Here is a 23438-nt window from a genome sequence, read left to right as displayed (position 1 = left end):
TGTGTTCCCTCTCTCGCTGTCTCTCCCTGTCAAATAAATAAAGAAAATCTTAAAAAAAAAGAAAAAAAATTAAAATCATTTTTTTCTGGGCTCTAACAGTGCTCTATATCCCAGGCCCCACCATTTTCCTTGGCAAACACCCTTAGTTATTATTGAAATAAAACTTGATTCTTTTATTTAACAATTGACCTACAGTGCTTTAAGAATAAGATTATCCTGTGCTGCCCTGAGTATGATTAATTGTATCTTGTACATTCACTGTATTGTGTTTAATGCAATGACCATTATTGTTTTTGTAGTTTATTTGAAACGAAGAACTTCATGCCTAATTTATGTCCTCAAAGGAGATTAAGAGAATGAGGTAGATCTATTTAGATTCTCATTATCATATTATTAAAACAGTGAAACTTGTCAAACTCCTTAGCTCTATATGTGAGAAAAAAGAAACTCGGAGAGATTCTGGCCTATAGAAATTAATGGCAGAATTGGAAGTAGAATTCAGGGTTCCTGGTCTCACAAGCAGATGTGATTATATGATATGGCTGTTACCCAAACATCTAAACTTCATTTGTAAGATATAAAAAACTGCATCTGTTTTTAGAGAAATGAAAAAAATTAAATATATCTGGATAATCTAAAGATCTTATTCTAGCCAGTAGCTTACAGATATAAATTAAGCCAGCCATTCTTAGAGAGCCTAGGTATTCTTAAGTATTAGTGAGGTCTATTTTATGTGACTACTCCTTCTACTTAAATATCTGTACCATTAAGCATTTTTTTTTTCAATTATGGATAAAGATGACTTTATCATGAGTAATAGTATCCCAGAATACTGTAAGATTTTAAAGAATGGGTTTTCTTTTTGACTCTTGTAAATCTGGCAAGTATGATATTTTTATATTAAGATGTCATCCTACCTAGGTATTCTGGAATGCTTTGATACTAGATCAATTTTTTAAAAAATGATCTCTCTAGGATTTCATCATCATGGCCAATTAAAAGTTCAGAAATTGAAAATCGTTTTGTCCAATAATTGATGAAATCAAGTCTTAGTAAGAAGAGGAAGTCATATAAGGAAGAGGTAGATGTCATTACATCCAGTCTATTTTTGTTTATTTTTCCCCAACAGTCTGTCTTTTGCAAGTCTCCATATTAAATTAATATATCCTCCTTTAAGAAAATCTATATATAAAAATACAGGTCTGTATACTAAATGATTTCAGTTCAAGGATGAATACAAATTCTCCTTTTCAGAATGAATGTTCACTGACATAGTCTTTTAAGTTTCCAAATATCCTGCTGCATTCAAGACAGCTTTTGATTTTCAAAATTCTGTTTTAAATGGTATATATGTATTACAGAAAGTGATAACACATAACACCTTTACCGTTCAATTCTTAAATGATTCTCTAATTGAACAATGGGTCAGAAGTAATTGTTTTAAGAAAAATAAATGCAGTCCATTACTTAATAATGGCCTTTGTCACAATGATAACTGGTAAATTTTATGTTACAGTTAAAAGTAAAAATTGTTTTTTAAAGGTAGGCTACCCATGTCTACAGAAATGATAAAAGTATTACAGAACCACTTAATATATACCTGAGAATGATAATCTAACATAGATAATAATGGAAAATTTTTACCTGCAGAGTTTAGTTGCTACCTATTTTTCAAATCATTCTTTTTACATATTTGCATTTGACCTCCTGATTCTAAAATACATGTTTATTGTAAAAAAAAAAATAATTAAAAATACAGAAAAGCATAAGGAAGAAAATAATAGTTACTCAAATAACTATAAAATACATAAAATACATTTAATAACATGTACATTTATTATGTACACTATTATGTGTACATAATAAAATAATATATAAAAATATAAACAATAAATCTCAAAAAAGACTATTGCTAGTCATTGAGGAGAGCAGGAAGGCATAGTAGTTAAGAGCTTGCTGCCTGGATTAGAACTCTGTTCTACCATTTACTAATACTGAAAGCAAGTTATTGAATCTCTCATTACTTTGGGGTCTTTATCTGTAAAATGGGGTTATTATTACCAGCCACATAAGGTTGTTGTGAAAATGAAGTGAATTGATGTATGTAAAGGGCTTAGAATAGTCCCCTGGCACATAAGTGCTATATTATTATTGTGTTATTGTTATGAAATATTTTTTTCTGTAATGTCTGGGTTGTTCGGTTTTCAGGCAAGCCTGAAAAAATTTTTAGTACAAGTTAAAGTAACAGTAACAACAAAAACTAGTACTTAGAAGGCATTATTGTACAGGGAATTCATCTAAGTGCTTCATGTGTATTTATTTCTTCTTAATACGTCATTCTCATTTTATAGATGAAACTAACAAAGAAAGCTATATGTTTACAATTGTAATTATAGAACATTGCATTGAATTATTTTGGCACTCAGGGTGGGGAGCAGAGTGGAGATTGGTGGAGATGGACAGACAGTAATATTTAATATTAAGAATGAAGATAAATTTGTTTCAGCGTCATATAAAGTGTCTCTGTGGAGCTAAGACTGCAACACATGGTCTCTGAATCCTGTAGAAACAACACCAAATCCTTTAAAAGATACAATCACATTGATAATGGAGTCCGCTCTCATTTATGAATGTTAATGAGGAAGAACTATAGGAAGCATATTTAAATATCAGATAATCATTTTTTTCACCTTGGAATGCATTATACTTTTGATATAAGCAGGTTTGTCTTTGTGTTATAAGGGCATATATAAACATTGACTTATATTCCTTTAACACCTAGGCAGGTGGGAACTGGAAGAAGGAAACTAGGAATGCGTTCCATGGCAATATGGGATGTTGGCGTGATGGGTAAACCACATTGGAGCTGATAATTCTAATTTAGTTCTCAGCATTCTTTATTTTCTGTGGCTTGAAACAGGTTTCCAACTGGAACTATTTTTCCCCAAGGTTATTTTCAAAACTTGGGACAAGGCTATAAAACCAAATTGTGAATCTTTTGTTCAAAGATCAAAGTTGTTTTAAAAGGTTCCAACATGATGTGTTACCTTAATATTGCCCACTCTAAACACTTTGCTATATATTTTTACTAAGCCTTCACATCTTTTCAGTATGAAGAGTACTATTCCTTTTTTTTCTTTGCAGATGAGGAAACTGAAGCTTACCTGAGTCGCTTGCTAAAATTTAAAGTTTAAAAGTTAAGTGATAGTTGGGACTAGTACAGAGTATTCTCAGTCTCCACAACACTCTGTCACAAAAATAAGTTATCCTTATACAACTTGGCGTAAAAATGATTTTGTAAATATTAGAGACCACTGTTGTACAGGACATTTTTTAAAGCTAAAGATTCTAAAATCACAGAATTACAGAATCCAAAAGTTGAAGATACCTAAGAGATCATTTCAGCCTTTGTTCTTAAAACCTTTTTGACTGTAGTCCCAAGTAAGATATTTTGCATAGCATTAGGTACACACATGCATATCTGTCTGTACATATAATTGAAATAGAAGTTTCACAAAACAGTAGGTGCCATTACTATGTGGAATACATTCTTTTCCCTCCCATTGTTGGTTTTAAACCACTAAATGAATTGGGCTACCCACTAATGAGGTTCAGTTGGCAGTTTGAAAAACATTGATCTAGGGCAACTGGCTTGATTTATGAATTCCTGAGATTTTATTTTATTTTTTGTAGATCTGCTAGAATGTCCAAACCAGTGCTATTACCTAAAGTCATTACTTTAGTACTGTAGTACAGTTACTTTGTTGATGTTTGAATTGCTCAAAACCATTTTTAAAATTCTAGTTGGACTAGTTGGAATAACTTGAACACCCTTACATACTCTGTTTTGGCAAATGTAGAAAATTTTTAACAGCCAAACGGCATTTAAAGTCAATGTAGCAAATAAGGTGGGTGATCAGTAGGCATGCTGTTAGTAAATTTCAGATACATTAAAAAAAAAAATGCAGTATAATTATTTCACATTAGAATCTAGTGTGGATTTTCTGATTAATCTCTTAATGACTGAGATCAGTTACTATGTATATTATTCTATAGATACAAAAAAGTATCTGGTAAAGATTTATAGTTAAAAAATGCTAGATACTAGGGTTTGATAACTGTTAGTAAGAAATTAAGAGTAAGGATATGAGCAAGCGTATGTCTCATCTGCTTTCAAAAAAAAGTGTATATGAGATGTGTTGTGATCCATTAAGAAGTGGCAATTTATAATAAGCATTATAAGAGACCATAAATTGTTTTCCTCTTTGTTCAGTGTGTTTTTTCTCTTAATTGAAACTATTTTATTTATGGCTGAATGGATTAATAAGACCTAATTCCTTAGTTTCTATTCTATTAAACATAAAGAACTACTAGCGAACAAATTTGAAGTCAAACTTTTATACTCCATTGTCTTTGTTGAAATGATTTAGTTTGAGTTCACTTATGTATTTGGCTGTCTTGACTTCTTTCCATGTCCTAACCTTACAGCCCAGGTTTGTTATACAGAAGTAACAAAAAAATCTAATTTTAATTTTCTACTATATGTTAATTTCATCACAAATCAGTAGTTAGAAAGTAACCTTTTATAAATCTATGCTGGTTTCTTTACTGTCCTGTGTTTCCATTATCTGTGAGACTGAATCTTTGCCTTTACTGGCTTTTTACCAGTTTGCTTCCTGTTTCCATTTAAAACAGACCAAAAGTCAGTACTTTTTATTTGCTCCATAGCCCTACTCCTTGTTTTTTTTTTTTTTTTTTTGCTTCTCCTTATTTTTATTTTGCTTTCATCCTTAAACTGGCAGTCATCTTCTTTTCACTTTATCTTTTCACTCATTATAGCTAGAGATGATCGCTATGGAAAATCCTGCAGACTTGAAGAAACAGTTGTATGTGGAATTTGAAGGAGAACAAGGAGTTGATGAGGGAGGTGTTTCCAAAGAATTTTTTCAGCTGGTTGTGGAGGAAATCTTCAATCCAGATATTGGTAAATATTTTAGTGATATGATCATGATGTCATATCTTTTTGAATTAAGGATTTGTTTACCAGTGTTTATAAATACTCTCAGTTATGAAGAACAGTTAATAGGGTTTGGTATGACTTTCCTAGAATCACAGATAATGACTGAATTTGTGGGTTTGGGGGACTGATATGCATCACTTATTCAAGTTCTTATTCAGATTATTTAGCCTAATATTTTACTACAGGAAATTACCTCTTAGATAAATAAATTGAAAACACTTTAGAATGGTACATTAGAACAATTGAAAGATTTCTTTGCTCTTTTTACTCTAAACATTCATCAAACTCACAGCATTTCTGAAATAAGAGTTTCATACAACAGTGTCTAAAGAATATTGAGAATGTCTCACAAGTGTATCATGCTCAAAGTTTGGAAACCCTCATTGGTATCAAATTAATTAGGTTTTTATTTGCTACAGGATTTCATGGGGCTTAATATTACAGTATTTTCCCAAACTTTTTGAACTCCAGAACCCTTTTTCCACCCCACATCTAATAACATTTGCCTCCCAGAAATGTTTTTTATTGAACAGTTTGGAAGATACTGATCTACATATTTCAGTCTGAAAGTGAAGAATTTGAGTTTTACTGATAGACAAAGTAGATAAAGTAGAACCGGTAAAAGACTGCAGCTTCTTGGATTGTATTCATAACTGGGTAGTTCTGAACTGATTGAGTTTCTATAATATAACCACTAACTTGGTTACTAGATTTGCTTATTTTTAAAACCGAATGCATGACAGTTACAGGAAAAGGAGTCCACTAAAGGTACTGTCAGAATTGTGAAGAATGTGACATAGAATAATGCATATATCATTTCCATTAAGCTTTGAGAATTGAGCTTGTTGATTCTCAGTATATACATTGAATTGACTTTTCTGTTATTCTTAGTTGGTCATATATATATATAAATGAAAGTAGACATTTTGAGTTCATGACACAAATATAGTTAAGACTATTTTAGCTAATGTTTATTAATCAGAAGTCTATGTAATTTGCATGTAATTTGTTCAAAGTAAATCAGGACACCTAAAACCATGCCTTTTTTGTGATTGAAAGTTAATTTGTGAGCTTCTTAGGTTTGGTAAACCTTAGCTCTGGGTCCCCTTGTGTCTCGACACGTTAAACATTAGCTGTAAAGCATACTTACATTATACGCAGAAATACTTTTAAGAGAAAAACATACATTTAATATTCCACTTGATAGTAAGGTAATTGAAATGATAGTTAAAACTATCAAAAATGAGTATTTTAGAAGAGCCACTCTTTATGGTGCATTTCTTCCAGGGACTGGCAAAACTGTGCCCAAAATGAAATCACTTTGAGCCTTAAAATTATCATCTTTCATACACAGAGATGAGAGTAATGACCTCTGTAATTTATATTCTGATTAATTTGTAGTTTATTGCTCTTGAGACCAAGCACATACATTTGTGAGATTTCATCAAATTTATTAATTGTAATTATTTTCGACTGTTCTTGACTCTGTTAATAACATATTTACAACTGAATGAAGTTTTTACCACTTCAGTGAATCTTGTAACTTGGGCCTGTAAAAAAAGTTTAGATCTAAACTGAGATTCAGGTAAGAATTAGATAATTTTCGAACTTTTATTTCATGAACATTAACTTTCATTAAAAAAAAGTCCTAGCTTACTTTTATACTCTTATGATCCAAGGAACATTTTACAGTTCCTTTTGTATTTAACTTAAACTAAATGTGAAAATAAACATTTTTAAAGCTTTCAAAAATCATATAAATTGATGTATTTGTGTCATACTGATTTCTGAAGTTTGTTCTATTGGACATTGCCCCTTTTTTCAGACCTAATTCTTAAAATATTTTCATTGAGTTGCACAGTAGCAATTGAAAAACATTTTAGCAAAGTAAGAAAAGTCGTAAATTCATAAAATACCATGTAACCTTTTCCTTAGATATTCTATTTGTCTAAAGGGAAGAAGATAATTTTGCCTTAGTAATGGTATTCAGATAGGTAAAATCAAACATTCCTAGTTTTTAAAATGAATGATACAAGAAAGATCTCTAAGCTTGGGTTTTGAATAGTGAAGACCATGTGAAATTGAAATAAGACTACAAGTGCAAACTACTTTTGTTTTATTTATTGGCTCACAATGTGTGTATTAAATAGCTTTGGGTTTTGGATGTAATCTGTCTTCATCAAATTTATTTAAGCTTATGTACTTGGCTTCATCTGACTTTGTTGTTCGAAAGGTGCTAGAAAAACTTCATGGGATCATTGTGCAGTTTTGAAAAAACAAAAACTTTAATTTGAAATTCAAAATTGTTTTTTGATATCAGCACATGTAGATTAAATATGTTTTAATAAGTTTTTATAAAGCTTTTTTTTTCCTTTGGTTTTGCATTTATTTTCATCCATTCAGCAGATAAAGTATCAATACAAATTAAGTTATCATTTGTATTAATAGAAGATTAGAGAACTTTAATGAACATTTTCCCTAACTTCTTAGAAAATGCAACCAAAATTGCTTATTGCTTTGTTGCCGTGGCTTCTTAACATGACATACTTCCATTTTCCACGATTTATAACAATCATGTATATTTGAACTTTGGTCTCTCAAGTGTTAATGTAATAGAGAAAAAAAATTTTGTACACCTACTACATATAAATTTGTGTAGTTATATTTGTATTCATCAGTCTTTAATAAAATATAAAAGTAATATATTTTTTAAAATCATTTTTTATAGGTATGTTCACATATGATGAATCTACAAAATTGTTTTGGTTTAATCCATCCTCTTTTGAAACTGAGGGTCAGTTCACTCTGATTGGCATAGTCCTGGGTCTGGCTATTTACAATAACTGTATACTGGATGTACATTTTCCCATGGTTGTCTACAGGAAGCTAATGGGGAAAAAAGGAACTTTTCGTGACCTGGGAGATTCTCACCCTGTAAGTCTGTAATTTTTTATTTGATGTTTAGATTTTATTTAAAAGCAGAACTAAAGTTTAATTTATGTAAAAAAATTAAAGTTTTCATTTGGAATCATTTTCATTTGTTAATATTTATACCTACTAAGATAAAGCTGTTTTAATCTGTTAAAGTACCATGAACACTTAAAAACTCAAAGGGGAAGTTTAGTATAACTGTCAGCAAGCAGGTTTTGTAGGATTGATTCTGTAGAAAGGGGGTTTTTAAACATGTCATTTTGGTTTTGGGGGCTTTGTTTTTTTTGTTTTTTAATGAAACCACATGAGATTGCCAGGTGAAATCAGAGCTGCTCTGGATAAGGGGTTTGGTAGCTACAGTTAATGTGTCTGTTTCTGTCTCCAACCCCTCCCTCACTGTGAGACACCTGAGGTTCTCTCATAGAGCACAAAGTAAAATCCATTGCTGAATTGACGCTGTGGTTTTCTTAGCAGAGAATTGGACAGACCAGTAACTGTCAGTCTTTCTGTATTGTAAACTATTGGGGGGTCAGAGAGGATACTTTCTATGCTTTAGTTCTTATTGTCAATTTTTTTCTTCCCAAGAAGAGAGATACAAACTGTTGTATTTTATAGTTCTATGGTAACCTAATTTTATTTCTGGTTGTTAGGTCCTATATCAGAGTTTAAAAGATTTATTGGAATATGAAGGGAATGTGGAAGATGACATGATGATCACTTTCCAAATATCTCAGACAGACCTCTTTGGTAATCCCATGATGTATGATTTAAAGGAAAATGGTGATAAAATTCCAATTACGAATGAAAACAGGAAGGTAATAAGTGTTTTAATATCATCATTGTCTTTGTCTCTTTATTACAGTTTTAAAGCGTATATGCTTGTAATTTTTAAAGAAGTATCTAAAATACTTCATACAAAAACTCAAGAAATCAAGTAATCAAATTCTTATAAATGAAATAGCCAGTTTTCTAAATCTTGGATATGAGCTGGTAGGAGAGCCTGTAGTTGGGCACTAAAACCCTTTTTAAGAAAGAGGACAGGAGTAGTAGATAGTGAATGACACAGTGTGGCTGTAATAAAAAGCAAGAAACAGTGTATTTCTGATACTAGACTGTATAGGGGAGGGAAACGGGGACCTCATGATTAAGATCCTTCTCACCCAACGAATGACCGTTGCCTTTAATGTATACACATATATATGTGACTTAAAAACACTAGTGAAAAGTGTTCTTTAAGTCAGATACATGTTTTCTGTATGCATCTGGAAATGGGAATAACCCATAATATGGCAGGAAAATTAAGATCAATATATAGTAAGCCTTTAAAAAAACACAGTTTATAATAATATAATTTTTGATAAAATATTCTCTAAGTTAGGATACAAAGTGCATTTTTACCTTTTATGATTTGGTACAGTAGCTTACGTATCAAGTAAACACCAAAAGTTTTGATGAACTGGATACAGTAGGCAGCTTCTCAAATATTCTAGCATAGACAACATGCAGCTTCCTGGATTGCTCAAATCCGGTACATTGCAGTTGTTAGCTTTTATAAATAGATGTATACATGGTTTAAATGTCTCTGTTTGCACACCTGGTTGAGAGACTCTCAAGATTGTATTGAGGCCCAGCTTTTATATTCAGTCTTGTTTAAGATAATATCAAAATTGAAACTTATATGTATATTTAGTTTATGTACATGGCCTTTTTATAGTTCTATTGCAGAGATCTGTGAAATTGTTAAAGGTACAGGCATACCTTGTTTTATTGTACTTTATTGCACTTTGCAGATGTTGCATTTTTTTATAAATTGAAGGTTTATGGCAACCCTGTCTTGAGCAAGTCTGTCAGCACCATTTTCCAACAGCGTTTGCTTACTCTGTGTCTCTGTGTCACACTTGGGTAATTCAAACTTCAAAGTTTTTCATCATTATTATATTTGTTATGGTGATCTGTGCTCAGTGATTATGACTTACTGAAAGCTCAAATGATGGTTAGCATTTTTTAGCAATAAAATATTTTTAAAATTAAGGTATGTACATTGTTTTTTTAAGACATACTGTATTACAAACTTAATAAACTACAGTATAATGTAATCATAACTTATACACTGGGAAACCAAAAAATTCATTTGACTTGCTTTATTGCGATACTCACTTTATTGCAGTGGACTGAAACCAGATCCACGATATCTCTAAGGTATGTCTGTATTTTCCTTTGTATGTGTAAAGTTTGAATCTTTAAATATATTCTTGAATATTCTTCTTTCTTTGGGAAAATAAAAACAAAAAGGATACGCAGCCCTGTATCTTGTGTTTTATTTGTATAGCATATTATAAGAAGTTCTTGTGGTTAATGTTTTCTGCAGGAATTTGTCAATCTCTATTCTGACTACATTCTCAATAAATCAGTAGAAAAACAGTTCAAAGCCTTTCGGAGAGGTTTTCATATGGTGACCAATGAATCTCCCTTAAAGTATTTATTCAGACCAGAGGAAATTGAATTGCTTATATGTGGAAGCCGGGTAAGAAAGCAAAATGTCTGCAAAAATATCCTATTACCTATTAATTTATTGTTTGTAATGGTGTGGTATATATGTTAAGACGTATTTTCTTGAATTTGCAGAATCTAGATTTCCAAGCGCTAGAAGAAACTACGGAATATGACGGTGGCTATACCAGGGACTCTGTTCTGATTAGGTGAGGTGCTTAATTCTTAAAAGGAAGATTTAATTCAGTAAAGGGGTGTGTAGTTTATGCTTTAGACCTTCATCTCTAGGTATTACTTACCAAATAAGCAAACTCACAGATTTTCAATCTATTATATTAGAAGTGTATTTGTAATATAATCACCAGTTTTTACTGTTAATGATTTATTTCTTGAATGAAGTGTTTTATGTAAGTCACATGTTTTCTTCTGCATTTGGGATATAAATTATCTAATATTCCTAGTGATTCTGATTAGCATGTGCTTACTGCTGGTTAGAAAATGATGAAAACAGAGCTACCATCTCTGAATATTTCTCCTTTCTTTTGAACTCTGTGTTTGTGAACTGTTATTCTCTACCCTATATGAAGCACCTTTTGTGTGAAATGTTATTTTATTTAATTTTTATAATCACATGCCAAGATACATATTAGTATTTGTTTTACCCCTGAAGAAACTGAGCCCCAGATTTTCACAGAAAAAGGCAGAGATTCCCAGTCTTTGCCGCTTCCAAACAAATGCTGTTCCTACCATACTGTCTCCTTTTCTGTACTGCACTATTCAATCTTAAAAGACATAGGCTTCTTCCTCCCTTGTGGAGATTGGTAAAAGGGGACAAAGATGCTTTTTAGGTGCCCACTGGTGGGATAAGGTGAAAGGAATGCAAACATAACTCCTGGAGGTTGTCTCTGAAGGTTATTGCTCTAAGACTACAGTATGTGAACACCAGAATGAGTATCAACTGTAACTAGAGATGAGTAATATTTTATGTTGTTTTATATTATGTTACATTATTTTCTTCTGTTACCTATTTTGTTCTTCATTCTGGTGTGTAGGAGGTTACTGGCATTTCCTCTTTTTAGTACACCCTAACTCATTTCTAGTAGCAATCTTGAACTTACTTACTCTAAGCAACCATTATTATGCTACTTACCTGAAGTTTCAAAATTGACACATGAAAGGGTTGAGAACATGATAAAGAAAACCCTACTTGTGAGTCACAAGGAATTCACAGATTGGATTTTGTAGCCTCTTAAGTTTCCCTGAGAATAGTTGGAAGTATTTTGTGTGTTCTTTATGGAGAAAATAATTTTTAAATTAAAGTTTTAATTTTATTTCTAGCTTATAATAACATAATTCTTACTTGATACATATCTTAAGATCATATGTTAATGTGTAATTTGAAAGGCAAGTGAAAAGACAGAGTTATAGTAGCTTCCAAATCATTCTCATTGTTAATGGTATTCTAAAAATCTTTTTAAACAAAATTCAGACTTCTTATTTTGTCAACATATATATGAAAATATTAATTCATTAAATAGAATCTACAACTAGTAGAAAGTTGAAGACTTGGAATAGTTACTATAATACCAGGGAAAAATTGGCAATATTGGTATCTTGTTTGGTATTTATTTCATTTAAAGTATTCAGAATTCATTGAAGTGAAATGAAGAAAAACTTGGAAACTGTATAATACCTTTCAACTAAAAATTAGTAACATAACATTTGGTGTAATATAAAATACCATTAGAAATATTTTAGTTTTTAATATTAAAAATATAATTCTACTACAGCTTTTACCACTAATAAAGTTAATGAAAATAAATTACTCAGAAAATAACTATATGTAAAACGTGAACATTTAAAAGTCTAGCATTAATAAAAATAAAGTGAGAAAATATTGACTGTCAAGCAAGTTTTTGTGTTTATGTTTTCCAGTTGCCGATAAAGCTGTCCCTGATTTCATTTGACTATTAAGAGACTTAGAAGTATCTTTTTATTTTTTTATTGTATTTTTTTTCTAAAGATTTATTTGAGAGAGAGAGCACAAGCAGGGGGAAGGGCAGAGTGAGAGGGAGAAGCACACTCCCCGCTGAGCAGGGAGCCTGATGTGCGACTCGATACCAGGACCCCAGGATCATGACCTGAGCCGAAGGCAGACGCCTAACCAACTGAGCCACCCAGGCGCCCTAGAAGTATCTTTTTTTTTTAAAGATTTTATTTATTTATTTGACAGAGACAGAGAGGGAACACGAGCAGGGGGAATGGGAGAGGGAGAAGCAAGCTTCCTGCGGAGCAGGGAGCCCGATGTGGGGCTCGATCCCAGGACGCTGGGATCATGACCTGAGCCGAAGGCAGACGCTTAACCGACTGAGCCACCCAGGCGCACCTCCCCTGCCCGCCCCGCCCCGAAGTATCTTTTTAAATGGTCCTCGTTAGTGTTTTTGGGTGAGAGGCAGGGACTGCAGTTTCTTTTTAGTTGCTAGTGAATTTCTATTTAAAGGCTTGGTCAAATTCAGATTTGATTATCCTCTCCTCACACTTAATGTGATTCATTTCATTTAATTTTTCAATACTATATCAGCCTTTAATTTCTAGATAAGCCTAACTTAGCTGTGGCCTGTTAGTTTATAAATATGTTGCTCTGTTTATTTTACTAACATTTTGTTAAGATTTTTTTTTGGTCTCTATTCATGAGGAATATTGACCTGTAATTTCCTTTTTTTATACACATCAGGTTTTTGCTACCCTTATATAGTGAGTTAAAAAGAGTATTGTTCTTCATTTCCAAAAATACTCGAATAAGATTGGTAATTTTTTCTCTTAAATATTTGCTCAAATTCACCAATGAGACTATCTGGGCCTGGACATTTCTTTGTTGGAGGGTATTTTGATTTTGGGTTTTTTTTTAATTTTATTTTGAAATAACTGTAGATTTATTGGAATTTTCTTTTACAATACAGGTTGGAGGGTTGCCTGGGTGGCTCAGTCAGTCAAGCGTCTGCCTTCGGCTCGGGTCATTATCCTCAGGTTCCTAGGATCGAGCTCCACGTTGGGCTCTCTGCTCAGCGGGGAACTTCTTCTCCCTCTCCCCCTCCGCCTGCCTGCCCCGCCCCTCAAATAAATAAAATCTTAAAAAAATATATAGTGTGGGTTGGTCCAGTGTACCCTCCATCCACGTTCCCACAGTGGTAACATTTTTCATTACTGTAGCACAGTATCAAATTCAGGAAACTGATACTCATTCAATCTATAGACCATATTCAGATTTCATCAGTTTTTCACGCACTTATTTTTGTGTATGTGTAGTTCTATGTACTTTCATCACATTATATAGATTTGCATAACCAGTATTATTATCACTGTGTACAGCTTTTTCATCACCAGAAGGGTCCCTGTTGCTATCCCTTTGTAGGCATACTCATACTCCTCCAGCATGATTCTCTTGAGATCCATCAAAGTTGTTATATGTATCAATAGCTCATTCCTTTTTATTGCTGCATTTCATGACATAGATGTACCATATTTGGTTTAACCATTCACCTGTTAAAGGACACTTGGGATGTTGTCAGTATTTGGCTATTAGAAATAAAGCTACTAAATATTTAAGCAAAGATTTTTGCAAGAGCATTTATTTTCATTTCTCTGGTATAAATGCTCAGTAGTGCAATCCTGGGTCATATGACAAGTGCATGTTTAGTTTTTTAAGAAACTGCCAAACTGTTTTCCAGAGTTACTGTACCATTTTACATTCCCTGGGGAATATATGAGTGATCCAATTTCTCCATATCATTGCCAGCATTTGGTGGTGTCAAAATTGTTAGCTTTATCTGTTCTGCTAGGTATGTTATAATATCTTATTGTGCTGTAATTTGAATTACCCGTGATGGCAGTGATGTGGAATATCTTTTCATGTACTTACTTGCCATCTGTATATTGTTTTTGGTGAAATGTCTTTTTTTGTTGTTGAATTTTGAGTTCTTCATATCTTCTAGTCCTTTTTGTGGTGGGTGGTTTGCAAATGCGTTCTTCTACTCTTGTGCCTGATCTTTTCATCTTAACAGAATCTTTTGCATGGCAGAAGTTTTTAATTTTGATGAGCTTTGATTTTTCCTTTTATGGATCATGTTTTTGGTAAAGTAAGATATAAAAGATAAATACATGTAAGGCCAGCCTTAGGTCCTGAAGATTCATATTCTCTCTCACTCTCTCTCTCCCCCTCTCTTTTCCTAAAATTTTTATAGTTTTATATTGAAGTCTTGGTCCATTTTGAGTTGATTTTTATATAATAATGAGATTTAAGTCAAGATTCACTTTTTTGCCTATGGATGTCCATTTCCCACATAATTTATTGAAAAGGCTATCCTTTACTGAATTGCTTTTGCATCTTTGTCAAAAGTCAGTTCATAATGTTTGTGTGAATCTTTTTCTGAATTCCCTATGGTCTTCCCTTGATCTGTGGGCCTCTCCATCTCTCTGCCAATACTGCACTGTCTTTATCAGTACAGGTAATTGGTAAGCATTGACATCAGATAGAGTGCTTACTCCCATTTTAAATGAAAGATTTCTTGCCTTTTCCATATTTTAGCTACTCTTTGCTTTAACATATAAATTTTGTATTCACTTTGTCTATGCCTACAAAAAACCTTGATGGAATTTTGATAGGAATTACACTAAGATCAAATTGGGGAGAATTGGCATTTTTATTATGTTGACTCTTCCAACCTATGAATACAGTATAGCTCTTTATTTAGGTCTCTTTTTTTTTTTATTCCTTTCATCAGCATTGTAATTCTCAGCATATAGATTCTATACATGTTTTGTTTGATTTATACCTAAGTATATGATTTCCTTTGCAGTGATTATAAATGGTATTGTATTTTTATTTTTTTAATGGCATTGTATTTTTATTTTGGTTTCCACATTCTATTAGTATATAGAAATGTGATTGATTTTTTTTTATATGTTGACTTGTATCTTGTGACCTGGCTGAACTCACTTATTTTAGAAAGTTTTTTGTTTGTTTTTTTGTTGTTTTTTGTTTTGTTTTTTGAGACATCTTGGGGTTTTATGTATAGACAATCATGTATTCTGTAAATAGGGATAGTCATGCTTCTTTTTAAATTTGTATGCCTTTTTTTTTTCCTGCCATATTATGCTGGCTAGAACTTTTAGCACTGTGCTGAATAAGAGTAGTAAAAGCAAAAGCCTTGACTTGTTTCCATGTAGTGTTCTCTCTACAAATTCAAGGAGGTTCCGCTCTATATCTTGTTTGTTGAGTTTTATTGTGAATAGGCTTTTGGTTTTTGTCAGATGCTTTTTCCACATCTATTGATCCAAGCATGATTTTTCTTTATCCTCTATTTAATATGGCACATTGCATTAATGGATTTTCCATTATTGAACCAGCATTGCATATCTGAGTCATTTCCATTCAGTTCATTGTCAAATTTGACTTGGTGATTTGTTGATGATTTTTGTGTCTCAGTTCATGGAAGATACTGGTCTGTAGTTTTTGTCTTTTTTTAATGTTGTCTTGGTCTGGTTTTAACATCAAGGTTAATTCTGGCCTCATAAAGAGTTGGGAAGTGTTCTCATTTCTAAGAGAGATTGTGTTAAAGTGGTACTGATTATTTCTTAAATGTTTGGTGAAGTTCTCCAAAGAAACCATCTGGGCCTAGAAATTTCCTTTTTGGGGAGGATTTTAATTTCAAACTCAACTTCTTCAATGTTTATAAGATTATTAAAATTATCTTTGATAGTCCATGAGTAATGGTAATTTGTGTTATTCAAGGAGTTGATCCACTTTATTAAAGTAGTCAAATTTATGTGTGCAGAGTTCCTAATCCATTTTTATCCGTTTGATGTCTGCAGATCTGAACTGATCATACCTTTTTTTATTCCTCATAGTGGTAATTTGTGTTTTTTTTCTTTTTAAAATTTGTCTTGCTTGAGAGGTTTGTTGAAATTATTGATTATATTGAAAAGCCAGCTTTTTATTTCTCTTTTCTTTTCCTGTTTTTAATTTCATTGATTTCTGCTCTTTATTAGTTCCTTCCTTCTTTTGGTTTATTTTGCTCTTCTCATTCTAGGTTACTGAGGATAGAAACCTTGATTTGAGACCTTTCCTCTTTCCTGATGTAAGCATTTAGTGCTTTAGCTATATCCCATATTTTTTGATATGTTGTATTATCATTTTTTTCATATGTATGTATTTTTTAAGATTTATTTTGAGACATCCTCTTTGTTATTTAAACAAAATTATGTTGTTTATGGGGCGCCTGGGTGGCTCAGTCGTTAAGTGTCTGCCTTCGGCTCAGATCATGATCCTCAGGGTCCTGGGATCTAGCCCCGCATCAGGCTCCCTGCTCTGCGAGGAGGCTGCTTCTCCCTCTCCCACTCCCTCTGCTTGTGTTCTCTCTATCAAATAAATAAATAAAATCTTTAAAAAAAAACCACACACAAAACAAAATTATGTTGTTTAATTTCCAGGGTTTTGGCATATTTTCCTCTTCTCTGTTATTGATTTCTAGTTTGATTCTTTTATAGTCAGAGAACTTACTCTTCATGACTCCTAATAATACTTTTGAATTTGTGTATTCTGTGTTGGTGGGTGGAATGTTCTATAAATGTAGATTTAGATTCTGTTCATTGATGATTTTGCAGATTTTCTTATTTGTAGTTCTATCAGTTGCTCAGAGAGAAGGATGTTGAATGCTTCATAATGGTGGATGTGTCCATTCCTTCTTTCAGCTCTATCAGTTTTTATATGTATTTTGAAGATTACTTTTGATTGCTACATATACTTTAAGCCTCAGTATGTCTTTTGGTGGATTGATCCTTTATCATTATGTGATGTTGCCTCTCTGTCTCTGCTGATTTTCTTTCCTCCAAAATCTACTCATCTGATCTGTTAATCTTCTTTAACACTTTTTTTTAATTAAACTTTTTATTGTGAAATAATTATAGATTGGCATACGGTTGTAAGAAATCACACAGAGACCCTATGTAAACACTTTACCATTTTTCCCTCACTGGCAAATTTTTATAAAACATTAGTACAATATCACAGGATATTGTAGGTTGCAGTCAAGATACAGAAAAATTCTATCGCTACAAGGATTCCTCCTGTTGCTCTTTTATAGTCAGTCACACCTATATACCCATACCTTTACCCTATCTCTATCCCTACTCTAGTCCCTAACCCCTGACAACCACCCACCTGTTCTCGATTTCTTAATTTTGTCATTTCAAGAATGTTGTATTAAGTGAATCACATATAATATGTCAGATTGGCTTTTTTGACTCAGCCTTGAGAGTTACCCACATTTTTTCCACTTATCAATAGTTTGTTTCTTTTTATTGCTGAGTAGTATTTATTCCTTGATGTGGATTCACCAGTCTTTTTAACCATTTGCCTGTTGAAAGACTTCATGCTTGTTCCTAGTTTGGAGCTGTTCTGAATAAAATTGCTATGAATAATCATGCACAGTTTTTTAGGTAAACACAAATTTTCATTTCTCTGGTAAATGCCAAGAGTGCACTTGATTGTTTTTTACTGTTGAGTTTGAGAGTTCTTTGCATAGTCTAGATATAGTACTTTCTCTTTCCTCCAGTGAATTACTTTTTCACATATGTCAAAAATCAGCTGAGCATATTTCTGTAGGTCTCTTCTGATACTTCTCTCCTTCACCTTTTATCTCTGTCAGGTTTTGCTTCATGTATTTTGAGGCTCTGTCATTTGGTACATACCTTTTTTTTTTTTTTTTGTACATACCCATTTGGAGTCGTCATGTCTTTTTATCATTACATAAGGTCCCTCTTTATGATTTGTAATTTTCTTTGCTCTGAATCTAATATGTATATAACCTTCTTGGTTTTTTTTTTAAATGTTTGCATGATATCTTTTTCGTTGTTTTACTTTCAACCTGTCTTGCTGAATTTGAAATGAATTTCTTAGAAACAGCTTATGGTTGAGTCTTTTTTTTTTTTTCCCATCCACTCTCAGTCTGCCTTGTAATTGGTATATTTAGGCAGTTCATATTTAAGGTAATTATTGATATGTTAGGGTTTATGTCTACCATTATATATTTTCTGTTTCTCTCTTTTTTATGATTGCTTATTTCTATCTTTTTGCCTTCCATGGGTTAGTTATTCAGACATTTTTTTAAGGATACCCTAGATTTATTTTTAGTGTTTTTTGGGTTGTATTTTTCAGTATAGTGTTCTTCCTGGTTGCTGTGTACATATGTGAAAGTGGATCAACACCTCTTCCAGTGAAGTGTGGAAACCTTGCTTCCATTTAGGTTTCATTCCCCACTTTTAAATATTGTCTTGAATATTAATGCTATTATAATTTTGTATCAGTCATCACATAGGATTTACAAAATTCATGATGATGGTAGTCTGCTGTATATACCTATATTTCTACTATTTCCGTTCTTTCCATTTGCTTTAAGAGTCCCATCTTTTATTACTCCTTTTAGTCATTCTGCAAAGACAGGTCTGCTAATGGACAAATTCTTTTAGTTTTCCTTTGTCTGGTGATATCTTTATTTCCCCTTTATTCCTGAAGAGTAGTTTTGTTTTTGCCATTTGGGGTTTGTTCAGCTTCTTGAAGTTGTGGTTTTTTTTTTTGCCCAACATGGAAAGTTTTCGGCCATTGTTTCTTCAAATACTTTTTCAGCCCCACTCTCTCTCCTTTCTTTCTGGGCCTATTCAGTCATTTGTCATTGTTTCACAAGTACCTGAGACTCTGGGGTTTTTTTGTTTTTGTTTTGTTTTCCAGCTTTCTCTCTTGTTCAGTTTTTTATCCTCTGTCATCTTTACTGTTGAGCCCATCCAGTATATTTCTCTTCCTCTGTTTTTCAGTTCTATAATTTATATTTGGCTCTTTTTTTATTGTAACTTCTGTTTCTTTCCTGAGATTTTCTATTGTTTCATTTGTGAAACAATAGAACTTAAAATTGTAGAATCATTTTTATGATGACTGCATTAAAATCCTTGTCAGATAATTCCAACATCTTATTTTTTTTTTAAGATTTTATTTATTTGAGAGAGAGAGAGCACAGAGGGAGAGGGAGAAGCAGACTCCCCTCTGAGCAGAGAGCCCGATGTGGGGCTCAATCCCAGGACCCTGAGATCATGACCTGAGCTGAAGGCAGATGCTTAACCGACTGAGCTACCCAGGCGCCCCAGTTCCAACATCTTATTCATCCCAGTGTTGACAACACTTGATTTTCTTTCCTTTGTGTTGTAGTTTTGGATTGTGTCCTAGGCATTGTGTCCATTAGGAGATTCTGGGTCCTGTTTACACTTTTTTACTTTAGCAGGCAGTCATCCTATTCAAGTGTAGCATGCAGGTTCTGGCATACTTTTTGTGGGTTGTAGTTCCAGTAACAAATTTAGCTTTCAGAGCCTTTGGCACTATTCTGCTCTGCTTTATCTCCTTCCATGGGGGCTCCCTGTGGTCCATGATGGTGTTGCTTGAGGGAGGTGAAATGAACAGCTTCTACAGGCGGAGTTGCATGGTGTCTCAAGCCCATGGGGCTGGAGAGCTCTTCCTGGGCTCTGTGCCTGTTGTGGCAGGATCCCCTTGCTGGTGCTGATGGCCATTCGGTGTCTCTGGGCTAGGAGGGACTCTCAGGCTCCACAAGAAGGGCAGCACTTACCAGGCCAGCACCGTTTGTGGCAGAAATGCCCTGCCAGCTGTGTCTCTGGGTTGAGAAGGAGACTCTCAGGCATGGCTTCTTTTCTTCCTGATTCAATTTAAGTTTTTTATCTTCTGTTTCTGTAATATTATCATTGTGCTTAATTTGTCCTATGGTTACTCTAGATTAGTTTTAGTTCCCTCAATTTGACGTGATTTATTTTCTTTTTATTTCCAGTTATCCCTTAGTTCTGTCATATCTTCCAAAATCTTTCCTTTTAATTACCCTTGTTCTGAATTTTTCTGTTTCTGACTTAGTTGTCCTTTCATAGCCTCTACTATTATTTAAAAATTTTTAGCTTCATTTGAAATTTGTTACAATTTTCATGTTTTGTTGGCAGATCTCTCGGTGTAATTTTATTCTCTATAGAGACATCATTCTTATGCGCACGCACACGTATTATTCCTCTCTAGTAACTCTTTTAGTGTTTTTGATCTTTTTCTGTTGTGCCCTTTTTTTTTTTTTTTTTTTTTAAGTGAGATGAGTTTTCTCACATTTGGAAGAGGGAGAGATAGGCCAGGGCAGCTTTTTCATGCTTCAGGAAAGCTCTGTGCATTTTGTTTTTGTTTTTGCAAAATGATTTTTAAAAAATGTACATATATATAGCCTTGTGTTTTCTGAAACTGCCTATTCTACTCTCCTTTCCCACATTTATTTGAGTTTTTCTTGGCCTTTTTATTCTTGATTTGGTGGATTTGGACCTTATTTCCAGCAGTTTCTCCTCAGTTTTAAAAGGGAATTTTGGTGTTCAAGAGCTTTACGGGCCCAGAGCCTTTACTATATCATGATCCCTTTGCATTTGCCTACAAATTGAATAACTCTTTTAGCTGTCTTTTCAAATTGGCCTGTGCTTTCCAGTGGGTTGGTGGTTTTGAGGTTCCTTTGTTCCCAGGACTGTAAGAAACCCAGTTGCCTTCCTTTTGCATCCTCACCCACTGACAAAGGTACCAACCAGGTATTCTAGCTATCAGTGGTGTGTTCCTCTTCATTTACATGGAAGGATTTGTGGGGGGATATCTTGTCACCTAGTTTTGAAGGTGTTATCTATAGGTCTTCCATTTTCCCATCCAATTAGCTCTGGTTTTATGGGAGAGATTAGGGAGATTGAAAAGAAAAGCAAAAACAAAATAACTATCACTGCCACCATCATCTTCCCCAAACCTCTTAATCTGTGTTTCTTCTGATTTTTTGTATCTATTAATATCCTTACCTGAATCCATTGTTTCCCTGGGGATTGCAAAATGGTGATTTGGAAAAAAAATTTCTTCTGTTCATTCTACATATACCTGCTGTTCTTTTTCCTCATCAGTGGTTGCTATTTGATTACTGTGTAAAACAGTTTTACTGAAAAGGCACAATAAAATGTAATTAAATATTTTAGAATAAGGAGTTAATGTAATAATTTATTTTTTTTAATTTTTTTTTTTTTAAAGATTTTATTTATTTATTTGAGAGAGAGAATGAGAGAGAGAGAGCATGAGAGGGGGGAGGGTCAGAGGGAGAAGCAGACTCCCTGCCAAGCAGGGAGCCCGATGCGGGACTCGATCCTGGGACTCCAGGATCATGACCTGAGCCAAAGGCAGTCGCTTAACCAACTGAGCCACCCAGGCGCCCAGGAGTTAATGTAATAATTTCAATAGTGACAGTTGAGTTTGGATTTTAGTTAGTTTTTTGGGGGGGTTTTTTGCCTCTTTCTGAATATTTTGAACTCATGGATTTTTATATATTGAGTGTGATTCACAGTCATTATTCTTAGTAATACTCAAACTGATTAGTCTTGGTATGCTTTTAACATCACTTCATTTTACATTTTGAAATTTTTAGCTCACCTTGAGCATTTTTAACTCTAGGCTTGAAATAAGCCTTTTTTATAAGAAATTATTGGGGGAAATGGCATCTTTAAAAGTCAGTTTGGGGTACAAGGTATGACCTTTGTTACTAAATGTTAGTGCATGCAGACTTTTTCCGGGGGACAGAGCGAGGAAATATTTTTCATTATATCCTGGAAATCGTATCAGTGTAGAGATATCTTCCGTGTTCTTTTGTATGGCTGAATACTGTCATTGTGTGAAAGCAGTATAGATTATTAATATTCATGGACATAGTGTTTATTTCCAGTCTTTTGCTATGAGAAGTAATGTCACAGTGAATCATCTCATACATGGATTATTCCATATATATGTTCCAAATATATATATATGTTTTTCTTGTTCTTTTGTTTCTGATCTCTATGTCCCTACTAGAAATTTTGGTCATACTGGCTTTCTTTTGGTCATCTTGTAAGTTAACCTTCTGTTTCCAAATTTATTTTGCATATTTCTTGAGTATATTTGAGTATTCTCATTTATGTTTCAGGTTTGTTCATTTCTGAGTTTTGTATTTGTGATAATTGGTGTTCTTTTCTATCTGCTGTTGCATTTTCTCTTCATGCTGGAATATGGGAATTACAGGTTTTCCATTCTTCATGACTGAATTTTTCAAGTATACTTTTTTCTGCTAGACAGTTTAGCTTCTTATTTATTTGCCAGACTTGTTTCATAATATCTTTATTTGGATTTTGGAATTCTGTTTCTCCCATTTATATTTCTATTGGTTGAGTTTTTATGGACCTGCTATTAGTAGATCTCATGATAGAGTGGGGAGAAGTTTGGGTGGAGTTAGTGGTCTCCTGATTGAATGATCCTCTCTTCTGTTGTTATGGTAACAGCAGTTTCTTTAATATGTGGTTATGTGGCCTAGCACCTTCTGATTCTTCAGTTCCATCTTGTTTAATTAGGGCCTCTTTCATTAGCTACTTCCATTCCTTTATAACTGCCAGAAGCTACTTTCAAGGGACACCTCTGTCTCCCAAAGTGCTCCCCCCATCACTTCCAGGCATCATGCCTACCTGTCATTTCTACCCTGGTACTTTTCCAAGGCCCACCCTTTTAGCCACCCCGTTGCCAGTGCTCTTACCTTTCCTTAGTAGTTCACTCTTGGGGTGGGGCTCTGCCTTTCAGGGGTGAACTCTAACCCATATTATTCTGCACACCCTTGTCTTCCATATTGCTCTTGTAGGACTCTGCTAGTTTGGGCTCAGGTGTTCATACTCCCAACTTACATGTCAGTTGGGAGTTTGCCACTCTGTTTTCCTAGTTTTAATCTAAGCTTAGGTTATGGGTGTTTTTTATCGGATTTTCTCTCCTTTTTGATCTGAGTAGGTTTTAGGAGATGTAAATGGGATGTGATCCATGAAGCTACCACTTATGTAGAAATGCAGAAGCTTTTTTTCAGTTTTCTAAATAGTTGCA

General features: G+C 33.5%; 2 protein-coding genes across 7 annotated transcripts in view; one reads left to right on the top strand and one right to left on the bottom strand.

Moving 5' to 3' along the window:
* The window catches only part of LOC116626175, a 222725-nt gene that overhangs the window by 55538 nt on the left and 143749 nt on the right, over positions 1–23438 (bottom strand). The window lies entirely within an intron of this gene.
* Positions 1–23438, top strand: part of UBE3A (ubiquitin protein ligase E3A) — a 96737-nt gene that overhangs the window by 69930 nt on the left and 3369 nt on the right. For all 5 annotated transcript variants that reach the window (XM_032395367.1, XM_032395368.1, XM_032395371.1 and 2 more), the window contains exons 7-11: positions 4840–4984; positions 7749–7954; positions 8602–8766; positions 10320–10475; positions 10577–10650. In XM_032395367.1, coding sequence (XP_032251258.1) covers positions 4840–4984; positions 7749–7954; positions 8602–8766; positions 10320–10475; positions 10577–10650 — 746 coding nt within the window. The remainder of the gene's footprint in view (positions 1–4839; positions 4985–7748; positions 7955–8601; positions 8767–10319; positions 10476–10576; positions 10651–23438) is intronic.

Source organism: Phoca vitulina, unplaced genomic scaffold (genome assembly GCF_004348235.1).
Source record: "Phoca vitulina isolate PV1807 unplaced genomic scaffold, GSC_HSeal_1.0 scaffold84, whole genome shotgun sequence".
Lineage (NCBI taxonomy): Eukaryota > Metazoa > Chordata > Mammalia > Carnivora > Phocidae > Phoca > Phoca vitulina.
This window is presented reverse-complemented; position numbering and strand designations above follow the sequence as displayed.